The sequence below is a fragment of the Chelon labrosus genome, assembly GCF_963514085.1.
Source record: "Chelon labrosus genome assembly, chromosome: 3".
Classification (NCBI taxonomy): Eukaryota; Metazoa; Chordata; class Actinopteri; order Mugiliformes; family Mugilidae; genus Chelon; species Chelon labrosus.
Genome location: NC_140339.1, coordinates 22,426,479 through 22,451,011, shown reverse-complemented (window position 1 = coordinate 22,451,011; position 24,533 = coordinate 22,426,479). Strand labels below are relative to the sequence as shown.

The 24,533-nt window shown below is 40.6% G+C and overlaps 1 protein-coding gene across 1 annotated transcript in view; it reads right to left on the bottom strand.

Moving 5' to 3' along the window:
- Positions 1-340: 340 nt before the first annotated feature.
- hipk3b (homeodomain interacting protein kinase 3b) overlaps positions 341-24,533 on the bottom strand; it is a 48,678-nt gene continuing 24,485 nt past the window's right edge. The window contains exons 3-16 of the mRNA XM_084541269.1: positions 16,595-16,718; positions 12,259-12,378; positions 12,019-12,105; positions 11,331-11,515; positions 11,079-11,238; positions 9,492-9,615; positions 9,281-9,402; positions 8,905-9,029; positions 8,445-8,612; positions 8,005-8,334; positions 7,764-7,910; positions 7,298-7,554; positions 5,934-6,073; positions 341-5,253 (exon numbers count right to left, since the gene is read on the bottom strand). Coding sequence (XP_084397395.1) covers positions 4,783-5,253; positions 5,934-6,073; positions 7,298-7,554; positions 7,764-7,910; positions 8,005-8,334; positions 8,445-8,612; positions 8,905-9,029; positions 9,281-9,402; positions 9,492-9,615; positions 11,079-11,238; positions 11,331-11,515; positions 12,019-12,105; positions 12,259-12,378; positions 16,595-16,718 — 2,560 coding nt within the window. The 3' untranslated portion in view covers positions 341-4,782. The remainder of the gene's footprint in view (positions 5,254-5,933; positions 6,074-7,297; positions 7,555-7,763; positions 7,911-8,004; positions 8,335-8,444; positions 8,613-8,904; positions 9,030-9,280; positions 9,403-9,491; positions 9,616-11,078; positions 11,239-11,330; positions 11,516-12,018; positions 12,106-12,258; positions 12,379-16,594; positions 16,719-24,533) is intronic.

Sequence of the window (24,533 nt, the reverse complement as noted above, 5' to 3'; positions counted from 1 at the left end):
TCATGCTCAAATACCAGTTTTTCCTTGTACATATTACTTGTGTTAGACTGTGAAATGCAAGTGATCAACTGAAAGAAAATTGATTAATTCTTTAAATAATAATAATAATTCCAGCTTCTCATCTGAGTATTATTTGTTTATTATTCTGAATAAAGGCAAATAATCCAGAAATGTGAACCCCCCCAATTTATACTGAAGTGTTCTTGATTAAGCAAAAGAATTCAGAAATAAATCCCATGTGCTGCACCTTGGTGATGTTACTAGCTATATATTTGCTGTGCAAAAAGAGACGCCTGCATGAAGGTGCACGACGGAAACACAGACAAAAGACAGAAAGAAATGCATCAATAGATTTTTTTTAATTCAAAGTGAATCTTAACAATAATACACCATAAAGTCTTATTTTGACACTCACCAAAAGAGTCACCTGGAAAACCCGCTTAATGTGACAAAGTAGAGAAGGCTTGGTCACACCTAAATCACTGAGAACTAGAGAGGAAACACTATCGCAAACTGTAAAGAGACATCACATCCATAGAGTTAGTTTTCCCAGTCCTCATACTGTAAATATTGCACAGTGCAATTGCTACATGGCAAACTAGTGTAGCACAAAAAAAAAGCAAATGGAACAAAAACAGAGAAACAAAAACAAAAAAATAAACAAAGCCACAAAAAATCTACAGGTATTAAAACAGTAACAGTTCAGATTTCATAATCAAGTCTAATTGACAAGCAACCTAAACAGATGGTTCCATAACTTGCAGCGTGAATTAACTCTGAAATCGATACAGGTGACCACAAAATAAGAGCTTGAGTAAAACAAATCTCATTAAATCAAATCAGAGATACACAGTAGCACATTTAGACTAATACAGACCCTGAATTAAGATCTCTAAAGGATAATACCGCAGCAGAGGATTTTTTTTTCTCGATATCAAACTCATGACTTTAATAGTAGCAGTTTTACAAATGACTGTTTTATCTGTTAAATGTTACATGAATCCTCACAAAGAAAGAAAAGATTATCCATAAACCAAGGTGTAAATCATGTGGAAAAACTAAAAAACAGTTTTCTCTCCTCTTGCATCCATTCTTTTCCTAACAAGTATGGGAGAGTTTATGCAGGCGCATTGCTGGTGAATACCTTTGAGGGAATCAAAACACAGATTACATTTCACATGCTTATTACTGGGGAACTATGTCAAGCACTAATCTGCCAAGTTCATGCCTTGTCGTCATAAGCTTTCTTTCCAAAGGTGATATTCGAGTATGGTCAGTAAAGCATACAGGTAAGAAAAAAAAAAAAGCCACATTAACACATACAACCATATAGGTGTTTAAATGTAGAGTATTACACTCATGACTGACAGAGAAACAACAATACTCTCCTTGACAGACCAGTTTCCATCCGGAGCACAGAGCCAACATCCAGATAGACTATTCCTGGATATGAAGCATGGCTCTTCTGATTTTAAAAAAGGCCAGTGTTGTCAACTGTACTTTGGATACTCCCACTCAAGACTTAACTTGCTCCGAGCAGGAGGAGTGAAGCAACGTAGGTGTGCATGCAAGGTTAATGTAAAGCATGGAGATTATCTAAGAACACTTGGTGGTGCAATGACCGCACAATGTAAAGTATTGCATCTGCTGTTCAGCCAGAGTGACTATCCAAAGAGCTTTGAGTGTCATATCATTCAAAGTGTGTGTGTTTTATTGGTGTGTTATCGTGGAGACGCTTCGGTGGCGGATATCTGAAGCAAAAGGGGAACCACCGTCATGCTGTGGGTCTAAAAGCTGATCAGAGAAGTTAATTTCCCTGGAATGACACTGTGATGACGTCCTTTTTTTTCTCTCTCTTTTTTATTTTTTATTAATTCTTAGTTGAGTGACTGTCTCCATATTAACAAACTGTTACTGGATTCCATGCCATCCTCCTCAAATTTACGATGAGGAACCACCACTGTGAATTCCCACTTTCTGAATCTCAAGGCACATACACAGTGCTGCTCACACTGTCTCAATTTCAATAAAGGACATATAACAATGGCCACTGCTTTGCACTGACATAACATTGTTTTGATATGAGACACTCATAAAGGGGAGAGCGATCCGAACACAAGGCAGTTTAGAACATCACACTGTGAAAGTGATATTCTGGCCAGTTATAACATTGAACAGATAAAAGGGTTGCAATAAATATTCGCTTAAATCAATTTAACAGTAAAACAAGTTGTAAAGCGTCATTTTGGAACAGAAATGTTGGGCTGAATTTATTTCGTGCAGTCTAATCACCCAAGCCCGTACAAGCCTCACTACCTGTATGAGTGCTGAGTGGCAAGTGTGTTTGTGATTGACTGGTGGAAACATTACAATTTATATATATATATATATATATTTTTTTTTTCTCCAGGCATCTCACAGTGCTCCTCGCAACTCACTAAAGAGTACTGGTAGTATACCGTATACGTCCGTCGAAAAAGTTAAATCAATCCTGCAAGCTACAGCTTTAGATGTGTACAAAACGTCAATATGAAAACATACAAAAATTAAGTTACATCGATACATCATTTATATGCAGTGACGAGCCCGAAAGGTTAATAAGGATAAAATACTGATGCAAAAACACGCACCCCGAGAAACAACAAATGCAACTAATGTTCATCATCAGCAATACAGTAGTTACAATGACACTCCAAATATGAACGCAAAATAAACACACAAATCAAAACCACTTCTATTTCAGATAATTAGGGACCTATACAAAAATAGCAATGCTAGGTTTAAACTCAGAGAGAAATCACCTAATTTCACAGCTATCGAAGTGGCAATCATCATATAGCAGCTTATCTATGATACATTCAAGAAAGAAATGATACGACTTATTAATTGCCCAATAAGCTAGACAAAACCTCGGCTGTTTTTTTCTTTTTCTTTTTTTTTTTTTAAATATGACTTTTTTGTTTTTGTTTTAATTGAACCTCATTTTACAACTACAGTATAACTGAGGTCTATGCAAACAGAATAGCTACCTTGCTCAAGAAATGAATTACAGTCTTTGGTGCTGCACAAGCAACTTCATTTGAAAATGAAAGACAAAAAAAAAAGAAAAATTACACACGTAACTAGTAAAATGAACAGAGAAAAATGCACACACAGCATATCTACTTATATATATATATATATAAATATATATATAGACTGGTGCTACCATCATATATATATGTATATATCCTCCCTGACGGAATGTATAAAATAAGCAGTTGACACCGATAAGCCTTTAAGCCTTTAACAAATGGTATAATGTAAAGGGAAAAGTTAACTTTGTCACACATGCATAAATGAGAGAATTGCACACAATTAACTCACACCTTATCAAGCATCTGTACTAAATAGTCTAGCTCTATAATATATGTCCATATATGTGTGTATATCAAATACTGCATGGTTTGCTCAGGCTTAGAAGATTCCATACCGTGAATTAATTTGCATTTTTTCCTTACCTAATCAAAGCCATGCCCACCACACTTCTAAACATCTAAAAAAAACCAAAAAAAAAACAAAGTGAAAACATTCAAAACGAAAATACGAAGACAAAAAAGAAAAATAATCAACGACTATTTAGATTGTATTGCAGTTTCAAACAGTACAAATACTGTTAGTAGTAAGAGTTTCACTAAATAGAAAGTGATTATCAAATATTAAGCAATACTCAGTACTTGCACTTTGTACACTAGTTCATTCGGGAACAGGAGAATGAAAACAAACAAAACATTTTTAATGAAACAGCAGGCATTCGCAACAGCAAAGCATGCTGTTCTTCTTGAAAGAACAGAAAGGTAACTCACTACACACTGAAATATACACCGACTCCGAAAAATAAGCACCGCTATCCGCGATACATCACATCCATGCAGGCTATGCATGGACATATACACATGTGCATATATATACTCACACATAGGATGCATCGACTGATTGGAATTTCAAGTGCTGCAGTCCAGTACATTAATATTCATGTATATAGTCATATATAAGTAGTAACATTAACAACCTCAAATATGTAAGGCACTATGGCTGGGGACAGTTATACAATGCAGCGAGTCTTGTGACACAAACAATAAGAGCAACGTCTATGCATCTTTCCGTTTACATTTTTGCTCATGCAAGACCACATGCAGCGTGAGGAACAACCCTATTTAAATCGGTTAATTGACTTGACATTGCTAACACCAAAAGACACCGAAAAGGTACAAATACTTCAAACGCAGTACAACGTACACCGTGGACAACATGTGCATCTGTCAATCTAGAGCTAGAGACTGGGATGGCTTTACAAATATGGATGTGTCTTGCACACGTAAGAAGGCAATATAGAAAAATAGCTGGGATCAGGGGTGCAAAGTCTAACTATTTAACAACACCCCAATTATTTACCTGTCTTGAGGAGTATTCGTAGAAGATCCAATGCAAAGGTATATCAAATGTGCAAAACACATTAAGTGTGAGTTTAACTACTCAGTCATTCTTTCATTCAATCATTCATACGTTATTTCCTTCTTAATTTTTGCCAAATCATCAAACCACCAATGGACTCTTTTTTTTTTTTCTTTTAAAGCTTGAAGTTCAATTACACCCAAGTCTACATGATTCAAAAAATAGCTTGCTTTCTCTGTGGTTGTGCCATGGTTTTGGGAAATGAAAAACCATGTTTGTGGTTTAAGATTTATTTCGCCCTGTTCACTTAGCCCTCCGGTGGTATAAAGGGTACCTGGGCAGCCAAGCTCAGATGTAAGGGTACTGGTTTATTTTGGTAGGGCTGAGAGGGAAACTGCCGTAGGCGGGCGAGGCAATGTAGGAGTGCGGGGGAAAGAGGGGCTTGAATTGGCCCTGGGGGTGCAAGGTGGGGGAGGGCAGCAGGCGGGGGTTGATGCCCACTGCCACTTGATGCACTATGCCAGCTGGGTGGGAGATGCTGTAGGTGGGCTGGAGGACCGGGCGGGAGGCCCCAGGGGAGGCCAGGAGGTGGGCCACAGGTGCAGCAGTGACCAGAGGGCCAGATGGAGGGTAAGAGAGTAAGGTGGGCTGGGAGTGTGGGTGCCCCCCAAGGTGGGGGTGGGGGCCCGTAGTGTGGTTTGGGCTGCTGTGGGAGAGGGTGAATGTGTGCCCATGCATGGTGGGAGGGATATAGGCCTGTGGTCTCCGGTGGGGGAAGTTTCCATTCCATTCCTGGTGGCAGGAACTGAAATGTGGCACCTGAAGGAGAGAAGTACAGTTCGGTACAGTAGGCAAGCAGTGTTACAGCAAAATGCCTTCCTCCTTAAACCTGAAAATTTACAGTAATGTGGAGGATAGCTATTAAAACTGCAAGCTACAGTTTGGCAGATGAAGTTCTACCTACAGTATGATGAGTGCTGCTGGCTGCTGTTTCAGCCACAAAAAAGAAACATCTGTCATTTATATATTGCGATCTTTATCACCTAAATGTACAAACTGTAGTCACAAGTGCCTTAGTTTCTTTAGAAATCAGGTTTTCAACTTCATTGCCAAGTCATATTTGAAAAAAGAAAAAGAAATGAAGGATATACTGACACCAACAAGTAAACAAAAAGTCTTTCCAACATAACATGCATTACTCTAAACCTAGGGCTTGCCTTAGTGAGAGTGCTTTAATCTGTCCCCCTGACCTGTCTTATGAAAATGAAATGTATTTTGCCATCTCAGGATTATACATCATTATGTCAGCATCATATATCATACATTCTCTATAGCCATATATATATATATATATATATATATATATATATATACACACTACAAATTCTACTAGACTGATGAGGTCCAGCTTTTCTCAGTATACTAAAAAAAAAAAAAAGGGTATAAAAATGTTATATTTACTTGCTTATTTATACGTGTGTGTGACTGCATGTGCTCACCTGCCCAAAGCCAATAGGCTGCTGTTGCTGAGGCTGGAATGCAGGGGTGATTTTCTGCGGCCTGTTGAGGAGGGGAGTGGAGTGGTGATGTTGTCGCCCAGGAATGCCTCGCCCTTTGGGATGGCATGAAGACTCCAAGACTAAAGAAGGAGGTCATGTAAAGAGGGACACAGAACAGAACAGAGAGATGGAGATATGTAAACACAGACATGGGGGTGTCCTACAGTCCATATCATGATGTAACATCACAAGCAAACAAGATTGAGCCTCAGACTATATCCAACTACAACCACAAAAATGGCAACATTTTGTGGCAGGAGGTTCTGTGGGCTTCTCAGTGACTTCAGTTGTCTTGGATCAGTTTAAACAGACTGGTGTATGTCCTCTGATCTAGATGTTTATAAATAGATATTTTTGGGGATCGGGGAGGGGTTTGTAACATAGAGCTTATAGCAGGGTCAGATCGTTGGCTATAAATACAACTGGCAGCACCAGAATAGTAAGCTGTGCCCTTTTATGAGGGGCTTTAGTTGCAATAGTTTCAAGGCTGGGGAGGGAGAGGTCTTTGACATGAAAGGTAATATGAGTATGTATGATTTTCTGAGGATTTACAGTTGAACCCTCCACTTTAAAAGACCTATAAAAAGGTAGCTCTTAACTGAATGCCGTCGCCTAGTGTCCCACTGACCACAGCTGTTATAAAGCCTACATATAGCATGCGTAATTTCACCTAACACCGAAAAGAAATAATCTTCAAACTTTAATTTGAGACGGCCACATCTATGTTTTGAGTATTTTAATCAGGACATTAAATATTTTGGGGTCATTACGCATGTCTTATGTAGCTTTAAGAAATGCACATCCACACAGATACAAGGGACTCTCAGAGTAAGAAGTGTTGACAGCAAACAAATATCCACTCCAGAGATCAGAGCGCATACGTCAGGGTAGGTAACCCATAATCACCTGTGAGAACCTCTGTGGTCTACTAAGACAGCATAATCCCAAGCCTTGTGACCTGTGGAGCAGACAGCAGTGGTGACTAGACCTTTGAGCTAGCACGACCGTGCACTAGCTATTCGGCTGAGTGGATAACCCCATCTGAGAGTACTTCAGACACATAGCAACAGTGCCTGAGGAAGAAAAGCTGTCCTGTCATCTACTATATTCTCACCTCTAGCTTAGAATTGGATGAAACCTAACACTGTGTTGGGAGATGTCACTTCCAGCAGTTTTAAGTATACAACAAATTAGTCTGTAGGTTTGACGCCTACCGTACATTATTAGGTCACCTCAAAGTCAGAGTAAAATAAGAACATAGAGGATGTATTTGTGTTACCAGTGTATCATATGTCCAGTGTTACCTGTGTTGCCAGGTGGTTCACTGGCAGCCGAGTTGTTGTTGTTCTGCACCCGCATAGGAGGTACCACAACAGTACGAACTGTTGGCTTGCTAGGCTCGGTCTCTGGGGCAACGCACGCAACACGAGGCTCACAGTTCTGGTTGCCGTCTGCGATGTAGCGCCGCTCTGTGAAGGGACTGTTAGTGTGACCAGAGGTGTGCGAGGCAGGCGAGCTGTCCACTGTGTCACAACCACTCTCTTGTTCGTCGTCTGACATGCTGCAAGGGGACAACAGATGAAGATTTCACTTTTGGATCAGCGTAGCAACTAATGCCAGGCCATGTAAAACATCTGTCAGGGCTTCTGTAGTTTCTAAAGTAAAACTTATTAAGGATTTTTAACGTGAATAATTAATAATAATGCTGCTTTTTACTACAGATACCCTGTCTGTAATAGCACTGGTTTAAATCCACTGGCTTAACTTTACCTGTTGGGATGTTTGCAGGGGGAGGTGCTGGACTGGGCTGAGGCTGAAGAGCTGGTGCTGAGTGTACTATCTGGACTGCTGAGAGAACAGACTCTCTCCATACTGACGGTGCTCTGACATGCCTCGCAATCTGCACTGCCTTTACACCTGTGTGCAGAGAGAGACAAGTAAAATTAGACATTGAACCAATTCAAACCAAATTAGAAATAATGTGAGAAGGAACCTGGCAGGCAATACTCACTCCCCCATTGAGTGTCTTTGTGCACTCTCCTCCTCATCACTGCTGATACTGATGACACTAACAGTCGGACTAGCCAGGTCAGAGATCACCATGGCATGCCGCTGCTCCTGTGAAACTGAAAGCTCCTCACAGTCTGGCTCCACTTTGCAGCAGTTCTCATCATCCTCCTCCACCTGCTCTGTTCTTTGCTCCTCTCCAACAGCGTGCCCTTCATCTGGACATCTGGCTTCCTCCTCCGCTACCGCATCCACATTCTTTGCTGTATCGGCCATCTTTGGGGACTGGCATGCTAAATTTTGGATGTTTGTGTTTTGGGAGATGTTGCTGCCCCTGCAAAAAGAACAGAAAAGAATATTCACATTAAGAAAATTAAAACACCTTTTGGTGAATGTTAATGTATCTCAGTTTTAGTCAGGGAGGAAGGCAAGCCATGTACATACCTGTTCACACAGGGCTTGGCTCTCTTATTGGCAGCTGGCTGTGGCCACACCACATGTGCAATGCCGATGTTGATTGGCTGGTGGGTGGACATGGTCATTTGGTTGGTTAAGAATGGCTGAGGGTGTGCAATCATGGAGCTGTAATGGTTACCATGGGGACGCACTTTCCTGCAATAAGAAAGCCAAACATTGAAAATTGTGCCAAAAGCCTTTAGCACCATTACTGACGATACAGTCTCGGTCAAAGGACATGTATGACTCATTGATCGTTAACATTCAGGGGAGCAAGCAAGCTGCATTAGAGGAGTACTCCCATTCCTAACGTGTAGCAACTAAACAATAAAGCACAATAAATATATATATATATATATATATTAGAAATATTAACATAGATGTCATGAAAGGATCTAGATGATATATCAAAAAGATGTTATATCATAAAGATATACAAACGTCTTACCCCCAGTCACCCAATCTCTGTGAGCCTGCCACAGTGTCAGACGCCAAAGTGGTTGGTGGTGGGGGCACCGATGTCACCTGCTGCCAAGTGGGCACCAAGATCTGCTGTGCACGGCTTGACCAGGCCTGTTGGGAGTGAAGAGAAGCAAAGCAGTTGCAGAATGTCCATTAGGTGATGCGATTCATCAATTTGCACGTTAAAAAAAAACCTGAACCTCAAAAGCACAGACAGAATTATGTATGACTGACTGTTTATGTTTTCTGTCATTATAAATAACTCTTAATAATAACAATAATATGCCCCTAGCGGTCGACCTGTCCCTTAATTTCAGATTATCTTCACTGACTTTTCCTGCCATCAGTTGCTACCACCTCACCTGTGTGATGACTCCAGGTCTGATTTGTATGGGCTGGATTGAAGGTGCTTGGGTGAATGGAGGCACAGATGCTTCCATTCGAACAGAGTAGCCTGCTGGTTTAGCTGTGTTGGTGGGGATACCTGTATGGGGGATAGAAAATATATGGGCTCGAGATATTTGTTCCCCCACAAAGAATGACAAATGTGAAATAAAGATTTACATGTCCCACCTTGGATGGTTGGGGGACATAGAATGAGGGCTTGCTGAAATGACTCGTTGCATCCAAACTGACCACTTCCTGTTTGCAGTGGTATCCCAGGATGCATCACTGACGGTGCTGATGGAGCTAACCCCTAAAAAAAACGAAAACAGACTTGACTGGACTTTTCTGTTGTATTAAAATAATTAACAATAGCGTTTAACAACCAGCAGGTGGCAGCATCTCTGTCAAGAGAAGTTTTTGAGCCAGACAAAGCCCAGGAATCTGTCTTGTACCATGAGATCAGACAGGAATTCAGTTAACTTTAGGCATAACCCTGGCTTATCAGTCAGAACACAGCGGCTCACTTGTGGCAGATCACAGAAATAACCCGTGAAAGACCTCTGAGGTTGCTGAATCAAAACAGACGCAAGGGCCTCTGGCTTACCAATCTGATAGCTGGAAAAAATGAAACCACTATCGTTAAAGGATTCCAGTTCTGGTTTTGAGTTTTTTTTTTTATATTGCATATAGTTTGACATCTTTTTATGATGAGATGCTCAGGATGTGACAGGCAAATTGCAGCAGGATAACGGTCTTTATGACCAATTTATATACACTCATCAAGGTTGCCTTTTTTTAAAGCTGGACATTTAAAAGGCTGTCAAACAATGTTGAACTCACTTTACAAGGCATGCCTAAGGGATAAAGTGTTCAGTGTGTGCCTTTGCTTCACTACTTATGCTGCTCTTGTGCCTGGGCATAATCACATTTATTGGATAACAAGAACTAGGACTATATTGTTCTGCTACGGATCCTGCATGTAGCCCAGCCCCCACATACGACAGTAAACACAAAGCAGCCTTTGAAATGTTTGATACAATAAAAAGGCACAACATTTTACTGTAAAAATCTCCTGAACAAGACAGATTTCCTGTGCTACTCCAGAAACCTAACATGTGACTAGGTGTTCTTTCAGCAGGTTTCAATTCTGAATAAGAACAAGAGAGACCCCTGATATTATCTTTTTTGTATGTACTGATGAGAACAATACAGTCGCCATTATGTTGTGGTTCAAGCAATATGTCACTATTGGTATTTTTTTTTTCATCCACAGAACAATGGCTTTTAAACAGACTTTGAGATGTTTTGCATTATAAAGACCCAAAGACAAAAAAAGGGTCAGCTCCTCTTTTCTCCTCGGCAACAACACTGACTTGCACTGTTGCTATGACCTCAGAAACATGACGTGATTTTGTTGCCATGACAGCGGGACAACTAGGACGCAATAAGATGGGCAAGTCGGCATACAAAAAGGCAATAAAAGCAAGGAAACCGTCTACGTGATCAGTCTTGAAAGGAGAAAACCAGCAGAACAACACAATCCATGCCATTAACCTGTACCATATGTGATTATTCCGCCACTCAGATATGGTGATTTTTTTTTTAGGGAGCAGGGACATACATGAGAGGAACAAATATATTCCTATTAGTCCTTTGGTTCCTTTGATTCCTTTGATTTAAAACATCCTAATTCCATGATCTGCTGGCTACTATGTAACCCCCAGTGCTGATGGAAGTGGCGGACAGTATGCAAATACACCATGAATGACTTACTTGAGCATGGACAGCAGCCATCTTGCTGAAAGGGTGGTTGGCTGAGGCAGCAGTGGTTGTATTTACAGGTCTGACGAAAGGACCTTTATTTCGGTTGGCGGCCTCATACGCATTTGGACGAGTCCAGCAAACATCCATGATGTGGAAACATGACTTCACACTACGGACAATCGAAATTGACACGGAAAGTTCAAGTTGTGCAGAAGGCCAAGATTACAAGATCTCTGAAAATCTAGGGCAAACTGGACTCACTGGTTGCTATGGGGAAAGTCAAGCAGGTGTTGCATCGTTACAAAGGGATGGATGAGAGCTTCGGCAGGGGCAATCCTCTCTTCTGTATCAATCAACAACATTTTCTTCAGCAGGCTCACAAACTCGCGGCGGTCTGCTTTCTCTGCTAATAAGTCACTACCTTCCAGGTTCATCATCAAGTTCACCTGGAATACAAACACTGGTTAAGATGACCTGTCAAAACAAACACAATAACTTAAAGGAGTAAAGGGTAAATGTTGCATTACAATATTCTCTGTGTAGGATGTCAACAGTTTTGCACAACACCTATTTCCAAAGAATGACAGTCAGGAAGATAAATTTACAAGAAACTCATCTGACATAAAAAAAAAAAGTACAGACCTGAATAAGTTTTGACAGTCACTGAGGGAATTTCCAAATGTGGTCTGTTCTGAATGAGTAAAATCTGAGCTTTTTTTTTCTTTTTAAAAAAAACAACTATGTTTAGCTTAACTCAACACTTTACTGATGGGAAGTTGATCTAAGTGGCCGCCTTTTCTTTGACCGTAACAACATGCGTATGCCCTACTCTCTTTATACAGCTGTGGGTGTACATCTTCTGGTAAAGACCTACAATCTCTAAACATCTCATGTTGAATTTCCTCTGACGTTTTGTTAAGAACATTGTGGTTCAAACAGCTGAACATACGTGCGCTATGTCATCCAAACAGCTGAAGATGTACTTCCTTGCTTCCTTTGATTTCATTGCCGTCTCTGTCTCATGCTCATCTGTCGACTATAGAACAAGAAAATGTTTGGTGAGAATTCAAGATCTGAATTTAGTGAAGCGGATGTCGCATTCATTCATTTTAATAGTATAATGTTAACAGTACATATTCTGATAAAAGTATAATCTCCCCTATTTTTGAGGTGTGTAAATACTCCTCACCTTTAGTCTCCATGCTGCATAAGGTGAGTCGGACTCTTTGCAAAAGAACCGCGCTGTCTTTGTCCCCGCATTCAGTAAATGTTCTCCAGGCAAACCTTGTGTCTGAGAAATGTAGCGAATCTATTGGACATAAGGAGAGAAAGGGAGGGAGAAAACAGAACATGAACAAAATAAATACATATTTTAGCTAAAGAAAAGAGTAACTGTGGTTGGTTTAATGAAGAATTAAAAAGTTCTGAAGTACCATTTTGTATTAAACTGTCAACATCTATCTCCATTCTAAACATGTCTCAATGAACGTTTCTCCGTCATTCACACTCTGTTCGAAACCAACATATCACTGCAGGGCTGACAATTTACAGGGTCATTCAAGTGACATCACACTATCAAGTCCCTCACAGTTACTGTGTGTTGATGTGTGCACAGCGTAAACAGGTGCAGAGACCATGAAAATGGCACATTCTTGAGAAATGTCTAGACCCAAATAAGGTCCAAGTAATGCGTGTAGCTTGTGTTGACGATCTCTAAAAGAACTGTTCATGTAATATTCGATAACAAAGTTTCTATGGCCCCAATGCCAAATGCTTTCCTGGGCAACAACGCCTGTCAGTCAGACGCTGTAGAGCAAGAATGTCATATGCAGGTTTATGAGAGGAGAGCAGTGAGAAGCTCGGCTGACGTCAATCACACCCAAGTGCAGAGAACAACAATCATTAGAGATTCAGTGCGGCTAAGAAGCAAAGCGAGGGCAGAGAGCTACAATGGGAGAAAGGCCATGAAGACATTCCTATACATATTAATAGCATTTAACAGCTGAACATATTTCTATAATACTAAGCTAATTGTGGATGGCGACACAGTGGTGTGTTGGTTAGCACTGATGCCTCCCAGCAAGAAGCTTTCGGGTTCGACTGGGGCCTTTCTGTGTGGAGTTTGCATGTTCTCCCTGTGTCTGCGTGGGTTCTCTCCCGGTACTCTGGCTTCCTCCCACTGTCCTAAGACATGCTTGTTAGGTTAATTGGAGACTGTAATGGTAGATGGTAGACTCCAGCCCCCCCGACCCTTCACAGGACAAGCGGTTACAGAAGATGAATGAATGAATGAATGAGTTGTACAATGCATTTTACATATGTTGTTTAACTGTAGATTGTTTTTGTAAAACTGTTTGTGTTGGAAGTACTTAATGTGTTGAACTTCATGTTCCTCTCCCTGAAAAGTGTGAGGTTTGTGCATTAGCTTCTATCAGTTTGTTACCGAGGTGCAAATGCTTCAATGTGTCTGTGTGGGTGGGACGGTTTGCTCATGTTAGTTGGCTAAATATGAGGTCATGATAAAAAACCCGGCAATCACTGGGATTTTTGATGCATAGTAAATATAATCAGCTTTGTTAAGAGATTATGATGGAATGGTGGAGATGCCCTTACATTCAACTATTATGTGACACATTGTGTCACTATCCACTTACATGTCTTTCTTTCATGTCTTGTTCACAACAGAGGTGGATTTAAGAACATTAACCATTTTCCTCCATTCCTTGGAGACATTCCTCCATGTCTTGAATGAATTACTATTCATAAAATAACCAAGGATAACTGAAAGTGGCAACTCCTACAAACTTTACTCTAAAAGTACATTGACTAAATTCCCCTTCATAATACACTGCGACTGTGCTGTAGTTCCGCAACATCATGTAAACAGCAACAGACACAGAAAACAATGCCAATGCGTGTGGGTAGGAAAATTCTTGTGACGGGAAAACCCTTATTTTTCCTTGAAGGCGTGTTACTGCAGAGAGCTCAAACCAGTGAGATCACTGTTGCAAAGCTAAGGCTTCACAAAACAACTACCTAGCGAGCCCGGGCCTGCTGCAGACAGGAAGCCTTTATTTTATGACGGTGCAGATAACAGTACACACTACAAACGACGCATTTCAACGCCGCTCTTCATCATAATAAATTTGAATAAATCTCAGCCTAGAATCATGCACTTGACTAGTGTACCGCAAATCTCTTTCATATTTGTGACATTAGGGTCCAATTTGTACCAGCTTACAAAGAGGATAATTCCTTCCACAGCCTTGACAATTCTAACCCTAACTAACACAAATCTTTTTTTTTTTTTGCTTCCACAAACACTGCTTGTATCCTCTCATTCTGACATACAGTATTCTCTGGGTTGCCAGCAAAGTAGCAAGGGGAAAAAAATGAACAAGCACACTTTACTTTGCTCTACTATGGTTGCACCACTTGCACTGTACCTTTGTACCGATGATTTGTCAGATCAGAAGAGAGGAGCAGCCTCATTTACTAGTGAAATAAAAGATGGTGTGACTAGGGGATGAGGTAAGGAGGGGAAAGGGAGAAGGAGGGGCCAGAGTTATAAATACAATATGCTGTGTGGGATGGAACAAGACCCCATGCAGAAAGATAAGAAGAAAAGAGGAAGGAAGGGGGTAAGCAGCTCAGTCAACTCCAGCAAACTCAACCTGTGACACGGGCATGACACCTCACACCAGAACTCAGCTGCTTAGCTGTTTACTGCTCATTTAACACACGGAGAGCACATGTATAATTATCCATGTCTTCAACCTTTCAGATTAATTTTGTTTCAATGGTAGAAGCCAATAAATGATCACTGGTGTAGTCTGGGACAAGGGTCTGAAAGTAGGAAGTAATCATAAAATTCCTGGCATGGAGTTAAAAAAAAACAAAAAAAAAACAAGCATTTTCTTTTATAGGCTCAACATTTATTTTTGAATCTGGACAATTTTGTAACAGAATATCCAGCGCTTAAAAACCATGGCTGCTATTTTCATAAAAATAAATTGTAATGAAAACATAATTAATGCTCCATCTGTCAAGCTTAAAGTAAGGTATTCTCTTCATCCGCTTTTCTCTGTTACATTAAACCAACATTCTTTGCCACACCAGTGTTTGCACTGCATTTGGATTTAAATTTAGTCACTAGTTTAAATACACTGGTTGAAACACCCATTATCTTTCTTTTCATTTCATTGTCTCTCACACTCTCTATTTACAGTATGCTAACCTCAAGCTCATTAGTTATCACATGCACGCCCATCACCTCATCAGCTTCAAGCAGTCCCATACTAAATTGAGGAGGTCCCCCCCAGATAACTATAAGCGGCTTTGCGACATGCCGACTGGCTCCTACAAAAACAGATTAATCATATTGAGACTGGCGCTGTTGTGCTTAAGTCAAATCTCTTTCGGAGGTGTTGAGTTATCTCTCCCTTCTCGGTCCTATGGAGAGTGAAAAACGATGCCTGGGCATAAAAATACTTGCTATGAGTGCACCGCATAGTGGGTGCTGCAATGTAGGGACAGAGAAGGATCCGACTGAGGCTCAGTGGGCAGGCTTGGAGTAGATGGGACTCCGGGGCAGGGGAAAGCCGCTCAACATAAGCCCAGATCAGTCTAGACCTGGGAAGACACTGCCATCCACCGGGAGGGGCAGGCATCCAGTGTCTTTTAATAGACATACCATCAATCACAATAATATGTCCTTCTGCTCACTGTCACAGACACTAGCCAATTCAAATCTCTCATGGTAGGTGCATCACCAAGAATTGAGTGCAAACTACACTCATTTTATTTGCTGTAAGTCCCTAGAGGCATCCGTATCTTTCTTTGAGCAAACAATCTATCACCATCTTTCTTTCAGTGAAACAGGTTTTAATTCCTTAAACTTCAAATAATCTCTCTCCCTTCAATCCATGCTGCCATACAAAAAAACCTTTTGATAACATTAGGCCTAGATCTCATGGCATGTTTTGAAATCTATAAATGAAGACAGCATATCAAACTTACAGTTACTATTTCCTGTAAAAGGTGGCTTAAAGGGATGAACATTTGACTCTTTGCAACACTGGGAAATTCAGGCAAACGTAGCAGAGGTTTTCTCACTAAAACAAATTCAACAGTGAGTAGGAGGTCTGTAATAGAAAGCCGAATTGCATGCAAACTAAAAAAAACAAGACACACAACTTGATCGGAAAATGTAGGGGAGAAGGAAAATGGAGAAAAAGAAAGAAGACAGTCACATGGGCCATGAAAATATAGGTGGGAGAATAGTGGTAGGGGAATGAATGATGGGAGAAGTGGTGGCAAAAAAAATGGTAAAACTTCAATGGAGGGAAAGCCTACCAAAAAAAAAAAAGCCTCGGGGAAAAAAAAAAATCCATGTGGAGACAGTGCAGAGGAGAGTGTGAGTCATAGGAGTTAAAAGTAGAAGTGGGAGATGCTGGAAAAGTTACATGAAAATCAGAAAGCGTAAAAGGAGGCGCAAAGGAGGGATGGAGAAGAAAGTTGTTTACCTGGTCGTACTCCAGTGCCCCAGGGTAAAGAGGCCAGCCTAGAAAAAGTTCAGCTATCACACAGCCTAGGGACCACATATCTATGGCTTCACAAAACGGCAATCCCAAAATAATCTCTGGAGCCCTGTGGAGAAGACAACACACACAAGTGTTAGCAGACAGTAGAACAATAAGAGAATTTAATATCAAAGTATTTAAATAAAACAACAGTTTTTTTCTTACTCGATATATCGTAAAGCAGGACTTATACCTGAATATGTTATTGCTTGATGTACACATTATTCATACTCCAGCACCTTAAAACTTTATTTTCTCCTCAGTTTCACTACTCATGCATGTCTTGTTTTTGGTTCTTTAAGCTGCTGGCTTGAGCAATAATCAACGATTTTTAGCAATGTCATGAAATTCCTGATGATGGCCAGTCAGATGAGATTGTGTGGTACGTGTGCAACAGTGCCAAGTGACTTGTAAGCCAGTGTGAGTTGCCAAGCATCAGCAGGCTGTGCCAGTGGGTTAGCAGGTCAGCCAGGCTGGGATAAGGGCTTTGACAGGCTCTGGTATCTGCTCTAGGCTGACAGAAAATAAGGAGGACAGTCACCTCGCCTACTTGCTGGCTCAGTGGTACTCTTCCATAATAGAACTGTAATACCACATCAAAGGAAAGGCTAGTGGTGACGCAGGCCTGTCTGCACCAATATAGGTAAGTCTTGCCGAAGGTCAAGAACTCTGTGTTTAGGACACACCACAAAGCATATAAATTTGACAGAGCACTGACAGTGTGAAGTATTCAGAGCTCTTTTGTCTGATTCAAACCTTTCTTTGCAGTCCTGACCTTCAAGCTCATTAAAATCAATAAGACACAAGGAATATCTCACACACAGACTGCCCATACTAAACGGAGATGGCAAAAAGCTGCCTTTGGAGAATAATGACTTAACAGGGGCGAGCAAGTCATGGTGAAGTAATAATGGCTGAAATGATGAGGGATCATCAAGGAATAATTGAACAATATTCATTATAATACTACCAATAGACTAAACATAAACATATTGCCAACACAGATGACAGCAGTGCCCAATATAACTCATCCCTAAAAACAGTGAGCAACTTGAGTAATGAAGATACATATCACTTCCGTTCAGCATATATACAAGACACAACCTTTACAAACCATTTACCAACATGAAGCAAACCAACGTCTGGAAACTGCTTAAAAAGTGACTGGAGATCCTACGCCAAGACAATCTGCTCAAGTTGCACCTTAAGTTTGCTGTTCCTCAAAGCTTGGCATACCAACTGAAGCAATCGTGCTCTTTCAGACTGTAGGTATTTAAAGAGATCTAGTAGTCAACTTCTCTATGACGTCTTTGGAGCCATATGGGTCTAAAGCATGTGGGACATATGGACAGCAACAGCAAACCTATGGCCAGCTAAATTAAGTTTTAGAGAACTTTATCACAAGCCAGCAAAAACAAATGCAAGCAACAGGTGGTCCCGTAGATGACATAGCATCAGAAAACCAACCAGGCAGACATACCAACCATTTCAGCCTCACAGGCATGTCCTATTTATAAGGAAAAGGTTTTCCCTAGAGGAGTAAGGAAAGAGGAGTCACATATCAACACATTCATGCATTCAATATGACACAGGGGTGATACAGAAGATATACTGTAAGTACCATGCGAGCAGCTCAATCATAGAGCATCATAGGGTAGATCAAGAAGAAAGAGGCCAGGCTTTTATGGAAAGAAAAGTTGTTTTTGCCTTCTGCAACACCCAAAGCAAAAGTACATCAACTCATAGATATATTTAGGACACCCTCAATGATCAGAGGTAGGGCTGCAGCTATCGATTCTTTTTGTAATCGATTAATCTAGCACTTTATCGATCGATTAATCGGATATTTTTTTTACGTTTTTAAACAACCAAAACAAATGATGCATAACGAAAATTATGTGGCTGTAAAATGATCAAGCATTTGCCTTTTATTTCTCAAAAAAACCGAGAACTCCAACTCCAACATTTGGCTCCAAAACTAAGCCCATGTATTGCAATTTACCCATTAAAAGTGCCAGTGCCAACAATTACATAACAATAAAGTTAAGCGAACTTACTGTAAAACAAAAAGCAATTTAATTTATTAATATGCACAACAAGTTTCATGTTGTAATCTAGCCTTGACATCAAAGTAAATATCCGTTTTATGTAGATTTCTACACCTGCAGCATTTACCATTAGGCTACTAACAAATAATACATAATTTCTGGGGTGAGCCTATTTGCTATGGTAACCTAGCAACCTGTGTGTTTGTTTGTGAACGCGTGCTGCTGTGCGTGAGGAAGAGTGAGAGAGATGAGGGTGTAGAGAATTTAGTAACGTCAATTATTCTGATAAGCTCAGGCCGGTCGCGTTCGCCTCGCGGCCGCTCAATTTGTGACCCGCTGCGTAAATCCTTCGGCCAGCCCGGTCGTCCCGATTGCCACTCCGCCCCTGAAGCTATATCATATCTAGTCAAACCGCATCATGACATCGCTACATACAGTATGCGATTAAAATGTATAGGTTTAGGTTACGTTACCTTGTTTCAGCGACGCTTGGTGAAACAGCATGTGGATGTTTTCTGTTTAGATGCTGGATCATTTGAGCTTGTACTGCTGTGATACGCCAGGTCTACTTTGCAGTATTTACACTGCACTTTGTTCTCTTCCTTTTTTAGAATGTAATGATCCCAAACTTTAGACATTTTTTGCCGTTTATGGGCATCTTTACTCTCCGCCATCGCGCCAACTAAATTCAAAATGTATCACGCGCTAGTGGTGTGGTGCTTCCAAAACAACGGTCCGTGTGGAACAATCAGATCCCTCCGCGTATAGTGCGCGTCATAGGAATTTAACGAGGCTTCGAGGCAGAGTTTTTGCCTCGAGCAATTTTTGTAATCGAGTTAATCGAGTAACTCGACGAATCGTTTCAGCCCTAATCAGAGGTCTTAATTACCTGCTTTTAAGAACAATCCTTCCTGAGTTCAGTGCAAACTGGCACTACAACAAAGCAATTCAACTTGATAGGCTATTACATTATTATTATTTTATCAATGTGGGAATGAGGGGCTGTCTGGAGGTTGTAGAATTTCATTTCTGATAGCATGTCATACACCTGTAAAGTCGCTATGGACTGTGTCCTAAATCTTGCACCCCATAAGAGTACATAAGATAGTAGTGTCAACATAGACAGAGGTCTGAAACAAATCCAGGAAAAAAAAAAGGGCGTACTGAACATTCACAAATCACCTTGTTATTTGTTTATTACAGGTTAAAGATTAAAGTGCTTTTGGGTACACAAATGACTGTTGTATTGTGCCGCTTTCTTTATATGCTTTTGTTCTTACCTTTCCTTTCTAAATGCACAATACCACTGCAACATGTACAATAACACACTGAAATAAATGGAGCAAAATAGAAAACAGCAGGCCTCGCTCCTTTGGTTTGTGGGATAAGTGGATGTTGCCAGGGTTGCACAGCTCCGTCCTAATCAACACAACTCAAGGCTCACTGCCCTCCTATGAAACCAAATCTGTTTTCCATCCAGAGGATATGACGTACAAGCTGTCGGGCCAGTGAATGCAAGAGGAGCAGATGCCTCGTGACTGTTCAATGCCACATGCAAGAGCCCCAGAAGAAATGGACAGGTACAACAAAAAGCAAGGTGATGGATATTAGTCTGCACAAAGTCTGTACACCCAATGGAGGAATAGATGTAAAAGGCCAGGCTAAAACTCGAAGACGAATGATAACAAAAAGTATTTGGTCAGCAGACACACTGCAGACTAAACCGATGGTGATCAAGTTTAACACACGGCCAGGCCATTGCAATTATCATATGGAATGACCGGATGAGTCATAGTCAGATCTAAACAGGATGATTCATCCACATGCTTCTAATACGCAAAAGCTGAATGTATTTCCACCGTGACAAGACAAAAGGGTGTAGATTACGTCTATAGATCTGACACTAATGCTCTGACTGCAAATGAATAACTATGAGTGAGTTCTCCGCATTATCACTTTCTCCACACAGCCTCAAAGGTTTCCACAGAGCCTCATGTCTTACTGCATCTGTGAAATACACCATCAGAAGGAGCACAGGGGAAAAAGACACATCTTCAAAGAGCTTTCTGCGTCTGCTAGCAGGATAGTCAGATATTCTTTCTTGACACATTCTCCCGTTCACAGCTCACTTCCAGCATTTCAACTTTTCTATCACTGCACAGAAAGGAATTTTACAGACCCAGATCATTAAGTTGAAAAGAAGTACAAATATTGAATACACTTACCAACTACAATTTGATTCAAACACATTTATTACTTTTTGGCTGACCCCCTGCAAGTTGTGACATTTGGATTTGGCGAGGTCATTGCAGAACAACAAACTCTGTATTGGTTGTTGGCCTGTCTTTAATGGAAACCATCACTAACACACCCTAATGCACAATGCTGAGCACAGCAGTAACAGCAGGCCCACACCACTGTGAAAAGCATAACCTGCACACACTGCAGCTATGATATTCAGCAACAATCACAAAATTAAACCCAAACAGGCTGAAGTAATGGTAGGAAGTTCACACTGTACTTTGCAGCTCCTTTGTGGCTGAGCTCTGGCCAATGAAATTAAAGTCTCTCCTTGCTTCTTCACCTCAAACAGCTGCTATCTCTTCTTTTCCCACTTCACTGTTTTTCTCTCGTCCACAAAGAATGTGAGGCTCAAGGATATATTATGTTTGTAGAACCAACACAAACATGATCCATGTTAAAGTTCCAAAACACATAAGAGTACATGTTCACTAAATAGTTATGAAGAACTAATCAAACGTTATAAATAAGTTGTGTCTTCCATCCGGATACTGACAAATATTCAAACATTGTAACTTTAACCATATAACATTTTTATGTCTCCAGTATTTTGAAGTATTTAATGGTGTTCTACCGAGTTAAATTATATCTTCCTCAGCTTTGGAGCAACAAAAAAGGCTTTCACACCAACTGAATTAGATGTAGCTAAGCTTACATTTAACATTTCTCCCACTTCCAATATTGTTGTTAAGCTAGGCTAGACACTCACAAATCTAGTTGGTGTACAGAGATGAGATTGAAAAAGTGTATTCTTTTGACAAGTTGCACCTCAATAGGAACTTTCCTTCTGAAAATGTGTTTACAGAAGTCTTATTCTTTGGAGGAGGGCAGAGAAGAGAAATGAACTTTAATTCTTATTCATGGCCAATAACTCACACTGCAGAAATAGTCCTCTGATCCACCCTGCTCTGTTCTCAAAGGGAGGAACCCAGTCTAAAGTGGCATATAACTAGCTCAGACACAGAACAGTAAATGAGGGTGGCTATACACTGCGAGGGGACGGCGGTCATTGTCACTGCATGCTCACACAAGCCTTTCACAGACAGAGAAACTCATTTGGGCTACAGTGCAGTTGGCGCAAGCCAAAAAAACACTGACAACATGGTTACAAAATGGTGAAAGAATGACGCCTTACTGCACGCCTCTTCCAGGAACTGTAATTCCACACTCTCTCAAAGCATCCTGCATTATTCAGTGGAACACAGAGGCAGTGCAGCACAGAGTGGAGGGAGCACTTGCACTCTGATCTTCCCAGACCTTAGATTAAGTATACAAGGCTTTAGACACGTTTTACAAATGTAAACCACTCAATACGCTGAAATGGAGCTCGTGTTTACAAAGCTGTTTTCCAGTTCAGGCGGAAAACAGAGTATTCGGAAGTCGTTTTCAAAAAACATATTTTGGCCTGAAAATGACAAGACCACATGAGTCAGGGTATGTGGAGAAGAGGGGCAATATTATATGGAATGCCATAAGTTGTAAAAAGAAAAAGAAAACTCTTTGGCAAGTCCACAAGATGACAAGCCCCCCTTGATGACTGATATATATTAAATGAATTCTGCCAGTTATATAATTCAAATACATTTATTGCGCGCTTATATATTTCAAATCATCCACACTTTATGACACAGGCCTGGTATTTACCAGCACTATTTCTAAATAGTGAGAACTACCACCAATTTACATTCTTAGTAAGAAAATATCTTTATGTGTACTTGCCACCTACTTGGCCTTAGTCATGAAAGACAGCATGTCCACAAAAGACTGAGATCTTATGAAGGGAGTAACTATCTCATATCCAGCATTAGGTTAAGTAGAAACACCTAGAATCTTAAGACAAAAATCAATAGGGACACAAGCATCGATGTCAGCTAAAAACAAAATGCTCACATGTTCTGATCCTGCGAGAGAACTAGCCTGGATGCATAACTACGGTGTATGCTAACAGACCCATCACAAGCCAGAGCCATATGAATACCTGAAAACACTAGTCTACACTCTCAGAAATAAAGGTACAGTGAGGGTACAATCAAGTACTTCAAGGTACAAATTTCACAACTTTACCATCAAAGTTACTAACATGTCTCTAGCTGAGTACAAATAAGTACCTTTCCAAAGAAAAGGGTACACAATGAATTATGAATGCTTAAAAGTACATATAGGTACCCTTTGAAAAGGTACATTCTCACACATAAAGTAATAGTGAAGGTACAATCTAGTTCTTTAAGGTACAACATTCAGAGATGTACCATTAAAAGTCCTATTGTGTTCCTAAGGGGTACTAAGAAGTACCTTTTGGGTACACAGCCTGTAGGGTACAAAATAAGTACTTTATTCCGGTGAAAGGGTACACTTCCTGTGCGGTACTAAGAAGTACCTTTCGTGACAGGGTACATAACCTGGGGTGCTTTTAAGTACCTTTTTCAAGGGTACACAATCCTCTGGGATATGCCTTTTCCATGAAATCGAGGGCTTGGAATCAGAGGGGTGTGTACTATTACCTCAGACACATATCCGAGTTACAACGGTTTATTTCCATTTATTTACAGTTTATAGTGTACATTTTTCGACTCGACTCGATTTGCAGCATATGACAGAAACCCCGAACTTCTATTGTGTGAGAAGTTGAACGTTTAGCGCCACGTTGGACATCTTCGTATGTCACACGTTCTAGGTAAGTGGCCACACCTCTTTATACCATGGTCTGGGTGAATACTCGATTCTGATTGGCTGGAGGGTGTGGGTTAAGTAAGGGATAATAGAGAGCCGAAGTCCCGCCCCCTCTACTTCCGGGTTATGGGACCTATCTTTCGAAAAAATATGAACGGCAGTCTATGGCGAAAGATAAATTATTTTCTGGTCCCGATCGACTTGTGCCTTGGATTATACGTATGTTGTTTTTCAGAATAAAAAATGTTTTTACATGTCAAGAATGTCACAGTTTGTCGCAAGATAGTTAAGTAAAACGCTATGGCAAATACGTAATTAAACGAACTACAAGTCCCGCATGCTGGCGCGTACAGAACCGACCAAAACTCCCTTCATGTAACTACAGCTCTCGACATGACCCGATTTATAATGATTTTCACCTCGTTTGATGCTTCTGCCTTCGTCCTGGAAGAAGACGGTAAAGCTCAACAAGGAGACAGCCATAGTTCTCTAGGGATCTCTAGAGAGATGTAGTTCACTAAGCGATCTCATACAAAACCTAATGTTGTTCAGCTTATTTACGTCAAATAATTTATCTCTTGACGTGAAAAATTATCTTTTAAATTCACACACATCATATGTGAAATTCATGCCACAATTCGATCGGGACCAAAAAATAATTATGATCTCACCATAGACTGCCGTTCATATTTTTTCGAAAGATAGGTCCCATAACCCGGAAGTAGAGGGGCGGGACTTCGACTCTCTATGCCCGACGAGGTGTCCATTAACAGAAATTAATGGACGACGCGGAGGCGTGAATCGTCCGACGCGAAGTCCATTAATTAACCCGCTTATACCATGGTCACTTACGAAAGAAAGAA